The sequence below is a fragment of the Sebastes fasciatus genome, chromosome 4 (genome assembly GCF_043250625.1).
Source record: "Sebastes fasciatus isolate fSebFas1 chromosome 4, fSebFas1.pri, whole genome shotgun sequence".
Taxonomy (NCBI): Eukaryota; Metazoa; Chordata; class Actinopteri; order Perciformes; family Sebastidae; genus Sebastes; species Sebastes fasciatus.
The window spans coordinates 30,270,207-30,287,445 of NC_133798.1; the positions used below are offsets into that span (position 1 = coordinate 30,270,207).

General features: G+C 40.8%; 1 protein-coding gene across 6 annotated transcripts in view; it reads right to left on the reverse strand.

The window, feature by feature from the left end:
* Window positions 1-17,239, reverse strand: part of cadps2 (Ca++-dependent secretion activator 2) — a 206,243-nt gene that overhangs the window by 104,473 nt on the left and 84,531 nt on the right. For all 6 annotated transcript variants that reach the window (XM_074633523.1, XM_074633521.1, XM_074633527.1 and 3 more), the window contains exons 4-8: window positions 13,151-13,231; window positions 11,337-11,570; window positions 10,461-10,582; window positions 2,809-2,920; window positions 1,049-1,188 (exon numbers count right to left, since the gene is read on the reverse strand). In XM_074633523.1, the coding sequence (XP_074489624.1) occupies window positions 1,049-1,188; window positions 2,809-2,920; window positions 10,461-10,582; window positions 11,337-11,570; window positions 13,151-13,231 (689 nt within the window). The remainder of the gene's footprint in view (window positions 1-1,048; window positions 1,189-2,808; window positions 2,921-10,460; window positions 10,583-11,336; window positions 11,571-13,150; window positions 13,232-17,239) is intronic.

The following is a 17,239-nucleotide window of genomic DNA, read 5'->3' on the forward strand; positions in this document are numbered from 1 at the left end:
TCATATTAAGAAATTGCTCTGGGAGGAAACTGACTTCATGTGTTAAGCTGTCCTTCACTTATTCATAAATAAATTGATATTAACTCAATGACAGCAGGAGGAATGTTAAAGTTATTTCAAAGGTTTATTAAACTATGAAGCAGAAGACAAACAGAGGAGTGAAAAAGAAGCAGACCTGGTCTATTGTGTTTTCAGACGTGTTTGGATGTATAAGATAGAGAATGAAAACGGTAACATTAACAACTCTATCCTGCAGACAAATGATAAATGATTTTTAAATGTCACCTATTATGCAAAATGCACTTTTCTATGTCTTTTAAACATCAATATCTGTCCCTACTGTGTCTACAGACCACCATAGTGTCAGAGAAGACCATACTCTCTCTTTTTCTCCTGCTCCAGCTCTCAGAAAATGGGTCTGATAAAACGCTGATCAGAACTTCCTCATGTTGTTGACGTCAAAGACTTTTTCATGGACTGCTAGAACAACCTCTAGCTAGTTGACCCCGCATACGGAGACGCTATTGAATCTCTCGCTGTCCGCCGTTGATTTCCTCGCTATAATCACGGACCTGCTAACAGGCCAAGCGAAGCATGCTACTAGTTCTATTACTGTCTGCAAGAACCAGTAGAAAAGTCTTCATGCACTCCCATCATCTGTGGACGTGGAGACCCAGTGGATTCACTTTATGTTTTAGGCGTTTTAGGTGATTTTTGACTGAACTGTCCTCACAGCAACAGTAAAACATAAGGGGTCAGTGCACAGCAGGATTCACTTCAAACTGAAGCTCTGGATGGATCCGTACCGGTTGTCTGGGACCCACCTTCAAACTTGGAAGCTGTAAGTTTGTCATGTTTATGTTGTTTTAGTTTCTGCCTGTTAACGTTGGCGTGTTGCGCGGCCAACGCGGCTAGCTTTGATTGTGGTAAACATGTTCTAGTAGAACATTAAAATACGTCTATGAACCTGGAAATGAGCATAATATGAGACCTTTAACCTTCATTTGTCTTGGATTTAAACAGACTAACCCTAACCCTGCAGACTCACCCGCTGTGCTTCATGTTGGGGGGTTTGTCCATGCGGACGGCCAGTTTGATCTTCAGCTCTGTGTCTTGGCTGTTCTTGGGGACGACCATCCGGTGGAACTCGGCCTGCTTTGGCCCGTTGGTGGTTGGATTCATGACCACCTGAGGGGGGAGGGCGGGGTACAGAGGAGGGCAGGGATTGGTCATGTTAGCTTGTCAGGAAGATCGCTAAATAACGCTCCAAATTTACGCAAAACTCACAGCCATTTTCAAAGGGGTCCCTTGACCTCTGACCTCAAGATATGTAAATGAAAACTGCATCTTATTAGATAAAGCAAATGTTGACAAACTGCATAATTTCCAGTTGAAAAAGGGTAATATATCACAAAATATTTTATCACAATACTCAGCGTATCACAAAATGTTTAAAATCACAATAAGATCTTATCATGATAAGATCGTATCGTGGAGCCTCTGGTGATTCCCATCCCTAGTGTTTAGGATCGGTCAATCAGTTTCTCCCACAAGACACACGTTTTGATATAATGGGGTTATTAGTGGTGGAAATGGACAGAATTTACAGGAGGAAGTGGAAATCCACCTCTTTTCATTCCCCCAAAATCACATGTTGGCAAATTCCTGGTTCTGTTGTATTTTACCTTCTGATAATCACAACATGTCAGACAGCAGCTGTGAGCTGAGAGAGTCGGCCAACTGGCAGCCGCAGCTCATTTCATTTACTGTGTTTTGTCTTCAGTGTCCTTCAACTGTCTGCTTCACACACACACACGCACACGCACACGCACACGCACACGCACACACACACACACACACACACACACACACACACACACACACACACACACTGAACTGTCTGCCTTCATCTCAATCGTGATTCAGCTGCAGTGTGTGTGTGTGTGTGTGTGTGTGTGTGTGACTCATGTTAACATCTCCAACACCATGAAGGACGTCTGAAACTTTCGGAACTTGGCCGACATCGTCAGTCACCGTCCAATCAGAATCAGTCAGTAATTTAACGGCCCCAATCTGCACTGGTGGTTTATTTCTCCGGAGGAGGTAACTATGGGTGTAAATTACGACGGAGTACTAGGGCCATATTGAGGGGAAAAAAAATAAATCTGAGATTTCGATTATTTTAACAATTTTACGTGTTATGTTAGAGGGGAAATAGAGCAGCGTGTCGCCTGTTTGAAAATGTGTGTGAAGTTATTCTTTAGTTTAGGTTTCACAAATAACCAAATACTTGGCACATCAGCACCACATTAAGAGAAAAAGTTGAGAGTAGAGCGGTTCTTGTTACTTCCACCCCTCATGGCGTGATATGTAAGGGCTAATGTACAGCGAGCTGGTCATTGTTGTGAAACAAACCCCGGGTCTTGCATCGCCCTGAAGGGGTTTATTTCACAACAATGATCCACTAGCTGTACCGAGATCAGAACTGCGTCCATAGCAACGGTCTGTTATACATAGAAACGGTATGCTATAAAGAAAAAACAGCCTGTAGAACGGCGTGACTGACCAATCAGAATCGAGCATTTAACAAAGACGTGTAATAATGAGCTGTAAGATGTTGTTGGATATATAATACAGTTGTGGTTTGGTTTGTTGCTGTGACCAGACATAAGTTTATTTTTTTATTTTTTTTAGAGAAAGCATCCCATTTAAATTCCTGAATGTATTTAAGAGACTGATCATTGATAAACAAACCCATGTTGTGTTGTTGTGTGTTGTGTGTGTGGTTCAGTGCAGTTGGACTCTCACCCGGCCCAGCTCCTTGTCCTCCAGAGCCAGGACCCCGGTGCTCTCTGTGAACAGCTTCACTTTGACCGAGGGCAGAGGGTGAGTGGTGGTGAAGTCCCCCTGAGTCCCCCACCTGAAACACACAAGGATCCTCTTTACAGCTGGGCACACACTGGGTGTGTTTTTATTGATCTTGTACGTTTACTGTAGTGTCAGTATTTACTCACACGGCACATTTTAATCATCCTGTCTGCACAGCCAGAAACTGACACTTTTTGCTCACACTGTGTGAATCTGTATGGTTGTACTGTACGGGTGTGTACCAAGCCCCGAGGAAGAGCGCCGGTCGTTGATGCCAATTTTCGTAGTGGCCAAACAGCGGTACTACAACTTCCGTGTCCGTCACGTGATGCCATCGGGTCAAAAAATACTTTTTCCCATAGACTTACACTTGGAAAGAGACGTCTGTAACTCAGTGGATAATTTTTATTGAGGTGAATCAACCGACCGTGATGACAGCGCAAGCCGTGACGTTCGGACCTCGTGACCGAGCCATGTGACCGCTATTGCGTATGTTCCATGGGCCCAATGGATGCGCAAGATCGCTGGATGATCCGGGTACTTTTCCAGTCGGAAGTCGAGCCATTTTGGCATCATGCGCCACTGAGCAACTGTCATAGGAATGAACGGGGCCCCGCCTCCAACGCTGTATCCAGTTCTCTTAATACATCCATGGTTTGTGCAGAAGACCTTCTGGTGATCCAGTTTTCTAAGTCTGATCTAAATTGTTTTCTCTCCTGTGTTTATGACTTAAGAACAAGTGATAAACAGGTTTTGCCAGGATAATCTTTCTAAGTTCCTTAATTATTTTTCCATCTGTGAAACAGGTGGGGAAAAAATTTGTCGGGCGAAACCTTTTTTTTTTTTGTCAGGATCATTTCTCTAAATGTTTGTTGAATACTCACTTCTGCCACAAGAGGCTGAAGTGCACCACTTGTAATTTGTCTTTGATTTGGACCCGCTGTTTTCAAATCCTTTGTAAGGCCGTCTTTCATTTATTTGATAGGCGTGATTAAATAGTTCCATATAATTTTGGCCCAACACGACTACATGGCTGGAAAAAAAAGTATGGAAGAGTTGGATGAGGAGGAGGAGCTCCTGTTCCTAGAATTAATACGGAGAAAAAGAGAGAACCAAATGAGGAGGGGTATGTGCGGCCTCTTAATACAACCCAGCTCTGATGTCCTATCAAACTTCTGCGGTGTCGGCGGTGCCCGGCGCGTAGTCGCATTTTTCAAGAGGTGTGCGGCGTGTCTTTGCAGCTCTCTGCAAGCTCTGCAAACCATCTCTGCGGCTCTGCAGAAGCTGTGCGCAATTCGGCATCACAGTTAACATTCCTACAAGGGCCCAGTATAGCTTGCATTAGCTGTGCAGTGCAGGGTTTTTAGGTCCCAAGAATCAGACAGCCTTCACGTGTGAATCTGAGTATGGCACACTGTTTTTGTTCTCAAAAACATGAACAAAACTCCAAGTGTAGCTACTGCATAGAAATGATTATAATGTACACCTCAAGCTTTTTATATTTGCATGCTCCACAGCCCACAGGACGAGGCGTCTTCATTGTTAATTGCAATCACTCTGACACCACAGCGAGCAAAGTGAACTTCTACAAGAGGTCACCCTGCAAACTTTGCTCAGCTCCCTGTAATAGCATCACATCAGGTCTTAGTCACAGATCCAGAGGCAGTAAAGTGTCCCATCAGTGTCGGCTGTTATCAACAATCACTTATTGTTCATCTCACAGAGACTCTAATGGAGCAGACTGACGCCTTCTGCTCAGGATGACAGACGCCGCCATTATACACACCGGGATCCAAGCTCCCATCATTACATGCCTTTATGTCTAAACTGTCATGGTAAGCATGTAAGTGTGTGTGTGTGTGTGTGTGTGTTTGTGTGTGTGTGTGGTGCACAAATGACTAGTGACCCCTCCACTTGTTGAGGGCGAGTAGCAAAGCAGTTTCCCCAGTTTCCAAGGCAACATTGTGCAGAAAGGTGTTTTCACTTCACACAAATACAGACATCAGATCAGTAAGACGGAGGACAGACACTGATACAAACAGCTCTGACCTCATGGACTAACTGACCTGAGGTAACGGTTTAAACGTAACATAATGACCGTTGTTATTACGGTTTCAGTTCAACTTGACCTTGAGCATTAAAAACATTAAAACCAGACGGCGGTGAAAATAGACCGCAGGACAGATTTAAAGGTGAAACCTCAGCTGCTGTTTGAGACAGAAAATGATTCAATTTCACACTTGCAGCCTGAAAACTCTGGGTTTACCAACACTATTTATTAGGGGTGGGAAAAAAATCGATTCACCTGTTTATCGCCCTTTTTTAAATTTTTTTTAACAATTTTGAAATTGATTTTTTAGTGACAGAATCAATATATTTGCTGAGTCTATGCGGAGGTAGAATGAAGTTACCGCTTTTACTGTTGTAGTCTGAGTAACGTGACGTCTTATCCGTTCTGTATCCTTCAACCAAAACGGCGGAGGGTCTGCGTGGATACGACCTGCACCCTCACATGTTAAATCCAAAGTGGTAAACACTACACATCCAGTAAAGTATGGAAACACTTTGGGTTTCACACATTGCAGGAAAAATAGAGCTAGACATCATGGCTAAAGCTGCATACTAACTCTGTCATGGACAGGAAACGTTATCGTATCGCGGTAACGTGCGGTCAAGTCAGCCGTCACGCTCATCTCCGTGGTCAAATGGGCCGACGCTACAACTGTAGAGCACCCATATACTGACATTTATGTTAAATGCAGGATACACGTGTGACTACTTCTTCACATTTCAAAAAACATTTTAATTGGTTGTGCTTCTAATTGTATATTAAGGATGGGCATTATGGTTTATAAATAATATCGATAGTTTTAGACTATAACGTGATGTACAATATATATCCCAATGTTTTCTTATTTTCTCTAAAATAACATAACTGTTTGATTGAACCCTTTGATGCGTATGATCGTACCAGCGTGATCATTCTAGTGAACTAATCTGAACACTCTGAGCTGGTGTACTGTCATATTGAAGTCAGATTGGTCTTTGGAAATGTATTCTTATTAAGTGTGACTAACTATTCACACAATTGAAATTAAATTTTTCTTTAAAATACAGTTTGCATGTGGTATTTCTTTAAAATTATTCATTTCATTCATTATTTAATACTTATTAATTTCGTTTTATTTCTTTATTTATTATTGACAGACTGACTGACTTTGTGTTTTGTGATAATTAGCTAATGTAAGCATGCTAACAAGCTAAAGTAAGATGTAGAACGTAAAAAAAACTGATTTAGTAAATCACTAGTTTACACACAAACTTAATGATGGATTTACAAACAGCTGGTGCAGCTCAGTTCCATTATTTTACTGCCTTTTGTTGCTTTGACACTAATTTAATTGCATGAAATCTAAAAATGGGTGGTTAACTTTAACTGTGACTCCTGAGTCAAATGTGTCTTCCTGTTGATCCTCTGCTCTTTATCATCAGTTAGTGTTTGTCTCTGAGGCAAATTGGTACATAATGTATAAAATTGTTTGTGTTTTTGTTTCAAAATCTGTTGACAATCTAAACCCTTTACTTTACAATTGACACTGAGACCCACATTAGTTTCACCTCATTTTCTTGACGGTGAATTAGTTTTGTGTGTGAAGCCCTGCAGCGGGTGATACAGGAGTTAAACAAACTTCAATTACACGGAAAAAGTAAACAGATTTGATTCATAAACCTTTGTGCACCTCTGCCTATCTGCAAGTTAATTTTTCATTATGTATTGAAACAACACATCCAAGCCTGGAGGGAATCTAAAAAAAACTGATTAGTACAAATCAAGTACACTCCTGATAATTATTTTCCAAACAGGAAGAAACGGTGTTTTTGGTCCTTTAAGTGAGTCTCGAATGCTTGACATTCCGGAGTAATTAAGGGTATTACTAATGAAAAGGTCCTCAGTGATTAAAGAGCCGTTACGCTACGACTGCAGGAGTCATCAGAGCAATTGGACGACGGTGTAATCACAGCTAATCACGTTGTCTGTGTAATTATAGTTAACTACGATGTCATTAAGTGTGCGGGGGTGTTATTGAAGATGAGGGCTGAGGATGTGCGCTGCGGGCTAATTACAGTGAAGGTTACAGGAGCCGCAGTTACAGCGCAGGATCCCTGTTGACCAACAAGGTCGTCAGGTGACCGTGGGCTCCTTTAATTGGCTGTGTTTGGTGATTCTGGTGGGCAGAGGGGCTGTCAGAATAAAATAAACTCTCCACCAGTAGCTGGAGCATGTGAAAGGGCAGCCTCATTACTGTATGGACCCCGACTGTCCGACGGCCACCGCCACCAAGAATATGCAGCCCTGAGTGATGATCAGTCGCCGGCAGGCTGCAACGGCATGGCGAAGAAAATAAAAACATATTTCATTTTTCCATGGACAATGAAGCTTTTCACACAGACCTTCTGTTGCTCTGAGCGAGCTGGAGGAAGTGGACATATTTTTTCCTGAAGTCAAAGGCGCTTTCTGTATTTCTGAATGATGTATTTCACTTTTACAGTACAGACATTGCACTCGTGATGCCTCATTTGTCTTTCATTGTACTATGAAACTGTTATTTCCATCATAATTCATTTTTTTTATTGCCTCTGTGTAGCTTTATGGTTGCACAGCAGTATTTAAATATTAATACTGTAATAACTCATGTCATTGTATGTTGTGTAGTCCCATCAGAAAAATGGTTTGTTTAATATTAATACCCTGGGTGTTGTAGGAAGACATGAGGGAGCACTGAGTGAAGACAGAAGCAAATAATCAACGTAGACTGTGTTCACACGGGGGGATGTGGGACAGAGTGAAATGTTGCGATTCTACAAATATTTTATTTATTTTTAGCGATTTATTGCGTTTTTTGTCAACTTTTTTAACACTAGACCATGGCAAAAAGTTGAATCATACACTTCTGGGGACTTTTACTTTGGAAAATATCTAAATTGATACATTAAAATGTTTGATTTTCGGCATGTATGTAGTCAGAGATGTCCTGAAGTCAAATATATCAGTCAATGTCAGGAATCTTTTATTAAATTTCTTTCAGAAACTAACGAATCAGGCATTACCTGTTGGGCTTGAGTTTGCCATGTTATGATTTGAGCATATTTGTTATGCTAAATGCAGTACCTGTGAGGGTTTCTGGACAATATTTGTCATTGTTTTGTGTTGTTAATTGATTTTCAATAATAAATATATACAAACATTTGCAGAAAGCATCATATTTGCCCACTCCAATGTTGATAAGAGTATTAAATACTTCACAAATCTCCCTTTAAGGTACATTTTGAAAAGATAAAAAAGTATTTTTGATTAATTATTTATTAATCATGGACAATGATGCAATTAATTGCGAATAAATATTTGAATCGATTGACAGTCCTAATGTTAATGTTAGCCTGTTGGTATTATGATGGGACTATAGCATGACCTTTAGCATGTCAGCAAGGTAATGTTAGTATTCAGCTTAAAGTTTTACTGTAGAGCTGAGCCTGAGAAGCTGAGACTGAGATGTCCTAAAAAGGCCACCGTACAGAGGATAAACCCAACATGACCTTCCCTCTGGCATCACCTTCAGGACAAACTTTATATTTTATACCCCGCTAAAGGTCATGAGTTGAGAATAGAAAAGTTGTCTCCATTTTTCATCTATCCACACGTTTAGTTTTCTGGTGTGTAATAAATATTACAGCCTCATGGGGGCGCCTGTCTGGCTACAAACCAGACCGGCTCATAAACCGCCTTCCTGCAGAGCCCCAGGTGAGACTCCGTAATGAAAAACATCAGAGGTCTGACTGGGACTGTGAGGGGTTTGAGCTCAGCTGGGCTTTCCGCCAGAAACCAGTGAGAGTGTTTATATTTTGTATGTGATGGTGAGGAGCGACTGACTCCCATCACGGTTACATAACAGCCTCATCGTCTCGCTGTATCAGCCTTTACTGGAGAATGAGAGACATCGCTCCGGGCGGCTGATGGTGAGGGTCACTTCCCTGGTTGCATAAAATGTGCAGTTCGTCTTCTGCTGTTTGCATTTCAAAGCTGTGGTTCAGTTTCAGGTAACTGTGTTAAGGAGGCTTTTCACCGAGGTCTGTGTTCATTTCATCTTCAAAAGTGCAGACTATAATCCAATTAGGAGTCAAGAGTGAAGGCTCAGCAGGCTGTAAACTGAGTATTAACTCATGTCTCTCCAGTACCAACACGCATTACAACCTCTGCGCTTTCTGTCACACGTTGTCCATCTACAGACACCTTGAAATATCAATCCACACACTCAAAATCACAAAAAAATAATTTAGTTTTTAGGTGTATTTATGCTGTAAAACGACAGCACCATATTAAGCTGCAGCCAGGCTGTATCAGAAGATACAGTCACTGGTTTGATTACTTGAAAATCAACAGCCAGAATAAAATGTCAATCCAAAAATTCGAACATAGAAGTTCATTTCTGACCTCAGAATCGGTTTGTTTTGACAAAATAATCTCTTGATTAACGACATCTTGTGGTCATCATCAGTATCGGTAAATGAAAAACTTTGGTCACATGATAGCAGGTATTAATTAGAGGAACTGGAGAGAAAAAAGGCGGAACCAAAGCCACTAAGTTTTGTTTATTTGCTCAACCATTTAAAGCAGAGCTGTAAAACGAAAAGTGTCAAGTATTGAATATGATTGCATCAGATACTTTGTCAGATTCTCAGAATTGTTTACTTTTCCACAAACATATACTATGACTTTTCATTAGGGCTGGGACGATACAGCTACCACCTGATTCAATACTATCATGATATTTGGGTGCTGATTCGATATGTATTGCGATTTTTAAGTATTGCATTTCAACAAGTATTGCGATCGATATTCAATATTAGCTCTGCTTTTCCTGCAGTGTGTTTCCATACTTTACTGTATGTGTAGTGTTTACCACTTTGGATTTAAAATGTGAAGGTGCAGGTCGTATCCACACGGACACTCAGCCGTTTTGTACTTCCTCGTTGCGGCCAGCTGCGGTTTGTTTTGGTTGACGGATACGGAACGGATATGACGTCAAGTTACTCAGACTACAACAATAAAAGCGGTAACTTCCTTCTACCTCCGCATAGACTCAAATGAAGCAAATATATCGATTCTGGCATTAGAAACATAAACTTCAAAATCGTAAAAAAAAAAAATCGCGATACATAGGTGAATAATTTTTTTTCCCACCCCTACTTTTCATGTCTAAATATAAGCTGTAAGATACCATTAAGTACCATTCAGAGGTGTTCATGCCTCCATCTTTCAAGCCAAGCTCCAAATGAGTTTTTCTTGTTGTGACTCCACTGTGATGTTTGACCTTCACTGTGCAGAATGATTTATGTGCAGTTTGTTTCAACATTCATCTGCTGAAGTGGGAGAGTTTCTCTCTGCTCACCTTAAATCTCAGTTTAAGGCGGATAAGGAGGATTTTATTGTGAAATGCGACGACAGGTATTTAAAGTCTGACAAATGTTTATTGTGTTCGTGGCCTGACTGAGACACTCTCAATAGAGCAGTAGGAACAGGAAGTAGAACTCACTGTGGTCTGGAGGCTTCAGCCTGGTCCGTCTGCAGCTTTTCTCCTCCCTCCACCTCCATGGTGCAGTAAACAATCCGGTTTGGAGCCACAGACTTCAGACCCTGGACCTCCACAATCACAATCTGGAAACACCAGCAGAGGTGCTTGTGTCAATTACTTTCGCAAGTAATCGTTAGAGATGTTCCGATACCACCTTTTCCTTCTCGATACAGAGTACCGATCCAAAAGCAGTCTGTTATAAACACTTCATTGTTTTACTAGTGGGACTTTCCAGTGTGAAATATTGCCAAATTGTTGACATTTTGCTAGCTCTGGCATAACATGGCAAAATGCAGCCCAACACGCAACAACAGCTGTCAGTGTGTCCGTGTGCTGACTTGACTATGACTTGCCCCAAACTGCATGTGATTATCATAAAGTGGGCATGTCTGTAAAGGGGAGACTCGTGGGTACCCATAGAACCCATTTACGTTCACATATCTTGAGGTCAGAGGTCAAGGGTCCCCTTTGAAAATGGCCATGCCAGTTTTTCCTCGCCAAAGGTTTGTGTAAGTTTGGAGCGTTATTTTACCTCCTTCCCCACAAGCTAGTATGATGTGGTTGGTACTAATGGATTCTTTAGGTTTTTTAGTTTCATATGATACCAGTATCTTCACTCTAGCTTTAAAACTGAGCTAGAGTTAAAACAAACTTGCGTTAACACGTTATTATCGCGTTAACTTTGACAGCCCTACTTAAAGGATTAACAAATTATCAAAATTGGTATCAATTTTCAACAACTGTCAGAATTTCTACCTCGTGTTCTTGTATTTTTTCTTAACAAGGAAAGGAGTTTTAACAGTTATCTGAGACAAGTTCACATCCACACACACAGACCTCCAGCGTAAAGGACAGCACAACGTCAGACTTGGACAGGATGTCTCCCTCGTCTCCCATGTCCAGGAAGGAGTTGTTCATGGAGGAGCGTTTGAGCTTCTGTTTGAAGTCAGGGCCTCCTTTGGACACCGGCAGACTCTCCAGGTTGGCCATTAGCAGGTTGACCGACGAACGCAGCTCCTCCACGTAGAGAGGCTCCATGTCAGCGGAGATGAACTTTGGGTTTCTTCTCTCCTGCAGGACGGACAAACAGATTTACTTCACATCAATTTCTTTATGTTTTTGGCAGTTCAATTATGAAAACATCACAAAAATAGGGCTGAGCGGTATGGCCAAAATCTCGATAGCAATATATTTCACAATATAGCATGTTTTCTGGTAGTTCAATAAATAAATAGTACGGTAAAGCCTATTTTTTTATATTCCTGTGTGCATTAAATACTTGAAAAAAAGAAAGTTACAGAGTATATTCTCATTTAGTTAAGAGCTTTAGTGCAAAATTATATCACTTTCTGAGAAATTTGAGTTAGTATGTGCTTGTTATTATCAATTTAGACGACGTAATTGTGTATAACGAATCACAATATATGATGACATCACGATATAATTTAATTGAAAGACGTTACATTATCATATTAACTTTATCATCCAGCGCTACACAAAAAAGTAATAGCCACCAGGTTATGATTTGCTAGGCTACTTTATGCAAATCATGGGTGTCCGTTGCGACTCACCGCCTCTGGAAACTCCCTAGAAACTTATAAACTAACCGTTGTCGATCCGAAATAAAGACAGATTTACCCAATGCATGGCTTATTTCTCGCATAAAATGTTTTCATAAACACATTACAGTGAACTATTTCCGTGATATAAGAGAAGAAAGTTTCTAAATGACTTTTGCGTTTGTAGGGCTGGCCCTCTGCGGTCCAGCCATAAATAGCAACATACTTTAAAGCTGCATTCATTGATTTTTTTTGTATCCACTCGGGGGCAGCAGAACGAGCTGTGAACACAAACATTTGATATATTATATGAACAGCTGCCTACTTCCACTTCTTCTGGCTGTTAAGCTGTTAGATGTTTGACCTTCTTCACCAGCTAGTCTCTAATTGTGTCTGTCTGCTGTTTGCTGCTGGGCAGGTAGAGAACACTCTGCTGAAAACAGCTGCCTGCTGCTGCTGGAAACTTTGAGACTGAACCAAACAGTAAAATAAAACCCAAACTAGGAGCTTAAAGAGGCTAAAATGAGACGAGACAACCTTTCACATTACAGAGTCATTCATCGAATAAAAATATTCAATAGAGCAGCTTTAAAAAGTATCTTGTTTTTATCCGTTTTATGCATAGACTGTATAAGAAGTGGATGTAGTAGAGGGGAGCTAAGTACAACCGAATGCTGAATAAGACATTTTTAGGCGACCAAAATGTTAAAGTTAACTTTCATGAATTGAAAAGTCAATCACAAGGTAGCCACGCCCCAAATTATACCCTGCTTTCTGGTCTATTTGACTCTAAATGGGACCATAATTTACAAAATGAGCATCATGCTGTATTGAAGAAAACTTGAAACTAGCGATTGAGACCATAAACTCATGTTTACAATGTTTACTGAGGTAATAAATCAAGTGAGAAGTAGGCTCATTTTCTCATTGACTTCTCTACAATCAGACTTCTTTTTGCAACCAGAGGAGTCGCCCCCTGCTGGCTATTAGAAAGAATGCAGGTTTAAGACACTTCAGCATTGGCTTCACTTCTCAGATCCTGGAGGTAGCCCACTGGTTTTACATCGTTATGACATGATGTGCGTTTCTCACCCTGGCAATCTTCTCGGCCAGCTGTAACCTCCCGTCCAGCTCTCTGCGGATCTGAGCCGCCTGCTCGTCCACGTTGTCCAGCTGAGAGAGAAAAAACAAAAACATGAAGCTTTTCATCAGTCAACTAATCAGAGAGCTGCAGAATCAATAAACCAATCAAAAGGTGAAGTAGAGACACAGCAGGAGAGGTCTACTGCGAAGAAGAGGACTTAAAGGAGGCTCAGTCGTGTACCGATTAACCAATTAGCGGGTTAGGTGGTAATAGACGGCTGTAATTAGCCAATAATCAGGAGTGAGGGTCTGAGTAGCGGTTCAACCACTTCATCATGTTTCTCGAACAATTACAGAAGAGAGATGTTCAATCACATTTATTTTCTTTTTTGGTGTTAACGCTGCAGGTTGTTCGGCTGCCGTTCCTCTGATGTCCACTAGATACTGCTCCGAGATCACACTTACTGTATTGAAGTGAATGGGAAAACTCCAAACTTCTGTCTCTGGTGGTTTCAATCTATTGTTTCTTTGTGGCTGGAAAGATATTAGGATATCTGTTCCCAACCATAATCCATGTCATGATATGGAAATTAGGCCGTAAGAAAGCTCCTAATAATAGAAGAACAATTTCTAAATATCAAGTTAAATCATGTTAACTTTTACAGTATAAATAAATGAGGGGCTGTCAATCGATTAAAATATTTAATTGCAACTAATCACATGATTGTCCATGGTTAATCGCGATTAAGCGCAAAATAATCACACATTTTGTATCTGTTCAAAATGTACCTTAAAGGGAGATTTGTAAAGTATTTAATACTCTTATCAACATGGCAGTGGGCAAATATGCTGCTTTATGCAAATGCATGTATAGCCCAACAACAGCTGTCAGTATGTCAGTGTGCTGACTTGACTATGACTTGCCCCAAACTGCATGTGATTATCATAAAGTGGGCATTCACATATCTTGAGGTCAGAAGTCAAGGGACCCCTTTGAAAATGGCCATGCAAGATTTTCATCGCCAAAATGTAGCGTACGTTTGGAGCGTAAATTAGCCTTTTTCCCCGACAACCTAGTATGACATGGTTGGTACCAATGGATTCCTTAGGTTGTCTAGTATCTTCACTCTAGCTTTAAAACTTGTTAAACTTGATGTCAGCGAGCCTCAGAGAGGAGATGAAAGCAGGGTGAAAATTGAACGAGATTTCCTTACTGGGCAGAAAACAGCGCCTCGTTTCACCAATCTGTGATGAGCAGAGGCGTCTAAAATGACAATGGGAGATAAAACAGCTCTGATGGAAAGTGGCCTAAAGCCAAAGAGACAAGTGGAACCTTCAGAGTCGATAACGGAGAGAAAAGATAAGCTGTTTAATTTGAGCCTGTTTTAAAATGGGTCCCGGAGAATCAGTTAAAATCAGCCGTCAGTGTCTCATTCACAGAGAATGCAAACTTCCTTTAGTTACACTGAGGAGTTATCCAGACCTGCAGCTGGGGAGAAAAACGCTGAGCAGCAAATTATGAACCAACGATCAAACTACATCAGGTTCTCATCCTGGACTGGATGGATCCTGGATCTAATCTGTGACTCTCACTCTTCTGTTGGCAGCTTTCCTACGACAACACCCTCAGCTGGAAGGATCGAGATGTCTGGTCCTTCACGCTGTTTGTAAACTGACTTACACTGACACTTATCGACTGCAGCCTTCTTCATATTTCTGATTGTAGTTCCTGAAATCGCTGAAGGGATTCTTTAGAGTTCTTTGGATTTGTATTTTAGGGTGAAAGGAAGCAAAAAACAAACATCCTACAAGTCGTTGTTTTTTTATTCTTGTTTTTAGAACCTGTTTTTGAAAAGTTGTGTCTATTTATTGTACTTGTTCCCTGGTTTTAGGAATATTCAACACATCCTCACTCCCAACTCATCAAATACCGGCGCTTTGTTAAGGCCCCTCAGCCTGATAATTTCATCTGATAATAACGCTATAGGAAAAGTTAAGGTCACCAAAGTCATCAGAATTCATCTTGAGGGGAACATGAAAGTCTGCACCGAGTTTCATGAGAATCCATGCAATAGTTGTCCTTTACAAGATCATTAGGATTCATTTTCTGAAGGTCATTAACATCTGTAAGAAATGTCATGGCAATCCAACGAATAGTTGTTAAGATATTTCTGTTTTACGGTTGCTGAGAAGAGTCGAACGAATGCAAAAGACACAAAGCCAATGCAAAAGCCACCATGCCAATAGAAGAGCCACAACGCCGATGCAAAAGACAACGCCGATGCAAAAGACACAACGCCAATGCAAAAGACACAAGGCCAATGCAAAAGACACAACACCGATGCAAAAGACACAACGCCAATGCAAAAGACACAACGCCAATGCAAAAGACACAAGGCCAATGCAAAAGACACAACACAAATGCAAAACTGGAAGTGAGCAACAACATTGACAATGAAACGGACCAGCTATTATTTCACATTGTGGCTTTTGAAGTCGTTCAACCCTTCTCAGCCACCGTACAGTCTGGAACAAAGTGGTGGATCAACTAAGCCACAGACCATCATTACCATCTATAGATGCTGCTAGTGTGGCTAAAATGTCAACAATAGATGTCATGACTCAATGACCTGACACAAAAAGAAGTTAGAGATTGAATATTAGTAGTTTAGCATCCGAAAAGGGAAGAATGACAACTTCAGCAGTGGAGCTATTTAAAAAATAGTTATTTCATATATTATTTAGTTATTTAATGAAATAATATCGCCGCTGTCACTTCATGTCACCACTTCCTGTTGGGGCTGACACCCGCCTGCACTAATTGCTCAGAGATGGAAATTAGTTCATGGATGATTTGACAGGTTTTGTTTCTGCTGACACTGTTCAGTCGACAAAATGTATCAGAAAGCTGGTGGAGTGGATCCACATGCAGAGAATCTGACATCGAGAGAGGAAAACTGTGTATGACATGTTTAGTTATTCTGCAGTCGTTGCTGGTGAAGTCTGCTGATCACTGAGTCCTAATTAACTCAACACTGTGAGGGCGAGAAAGGAATTCATTATCAGAGTGATGGAGGTCAACCCAACGTGCACACGTCTGACAGATACACTGTTAAATTCCATGTTTTTATTGTTTTTCTCATTACTTAGTAAGTGTTTATCTCCTGTAGAGAGGCATCAGTGTTTGACAGTGGTGGTGGAGGTCAAAACGTGTTTATGCTTAAATGATAAATATATTATCAAATGCACAATATGTCATTTTTCTGCCACTAGGGTTCTCTCAATCAAAACAATAACAAGTTTGGTGATGTGGTGAAGCAGCGTGGGATCATGGGAGTAGTTAGGATTCCTTCAGTGTTCATTGTTTAAGAGGTTTTTTACCACAGAGGTCTCCTCCTCTCTAAAACAAACTGATTAAAATCCCGGAGGGGCTGCAAGCCGGGCTGCAAGCCGAGCTGCCGAACGTTTGCTCAGCTTGTTTCTCTGATAACTTCAGATCCAGATGTCCGATTACTAAAATCCTTCATCTAGTTAAAATAGCACCAAGATCCAAAAAAGTGCATCGTAACGATGTGGCTTGAAACTGGATAAAAAGTCAATTCATGACCTCTTCTGGCAGACAACCTTAACGCTGACGCATGCACAAAGAGGATAAAAAGACGCCATTGACAACCAAACAAAACCAAATGTTACCTTAATTAAAATTACAGATTTCTCAGGTTTGAAGATTGTTGGAAGTATTTGGGATAATGTAAGTAAACAACCCAACAAAATATCTAACAGTTTTAGTTTTTAGACATTTTATTACAGAAAAACAACATATTTAAACTTATTCTATAACGCATTAACACAAATTCGTATTAACGCCACTAATTTCTTCAACGCATTAATGCAACTTGTGTTTTTTAGGTTGTAACAGGCTCAGTTTTAAAGCTGAAACTAGAAAACCTGAGGAATCCATTAGTACCAACCATGTCATACTAGCTTGTCGTGAAGGAGGTTAAATAACGCTCCAAACTTAAGATACATTTTGGCGAGGAAAAACTGGCATGGCCATTTTCAAAGGTGTCCCTTGACCTCTGACCTCCAGATATGTGA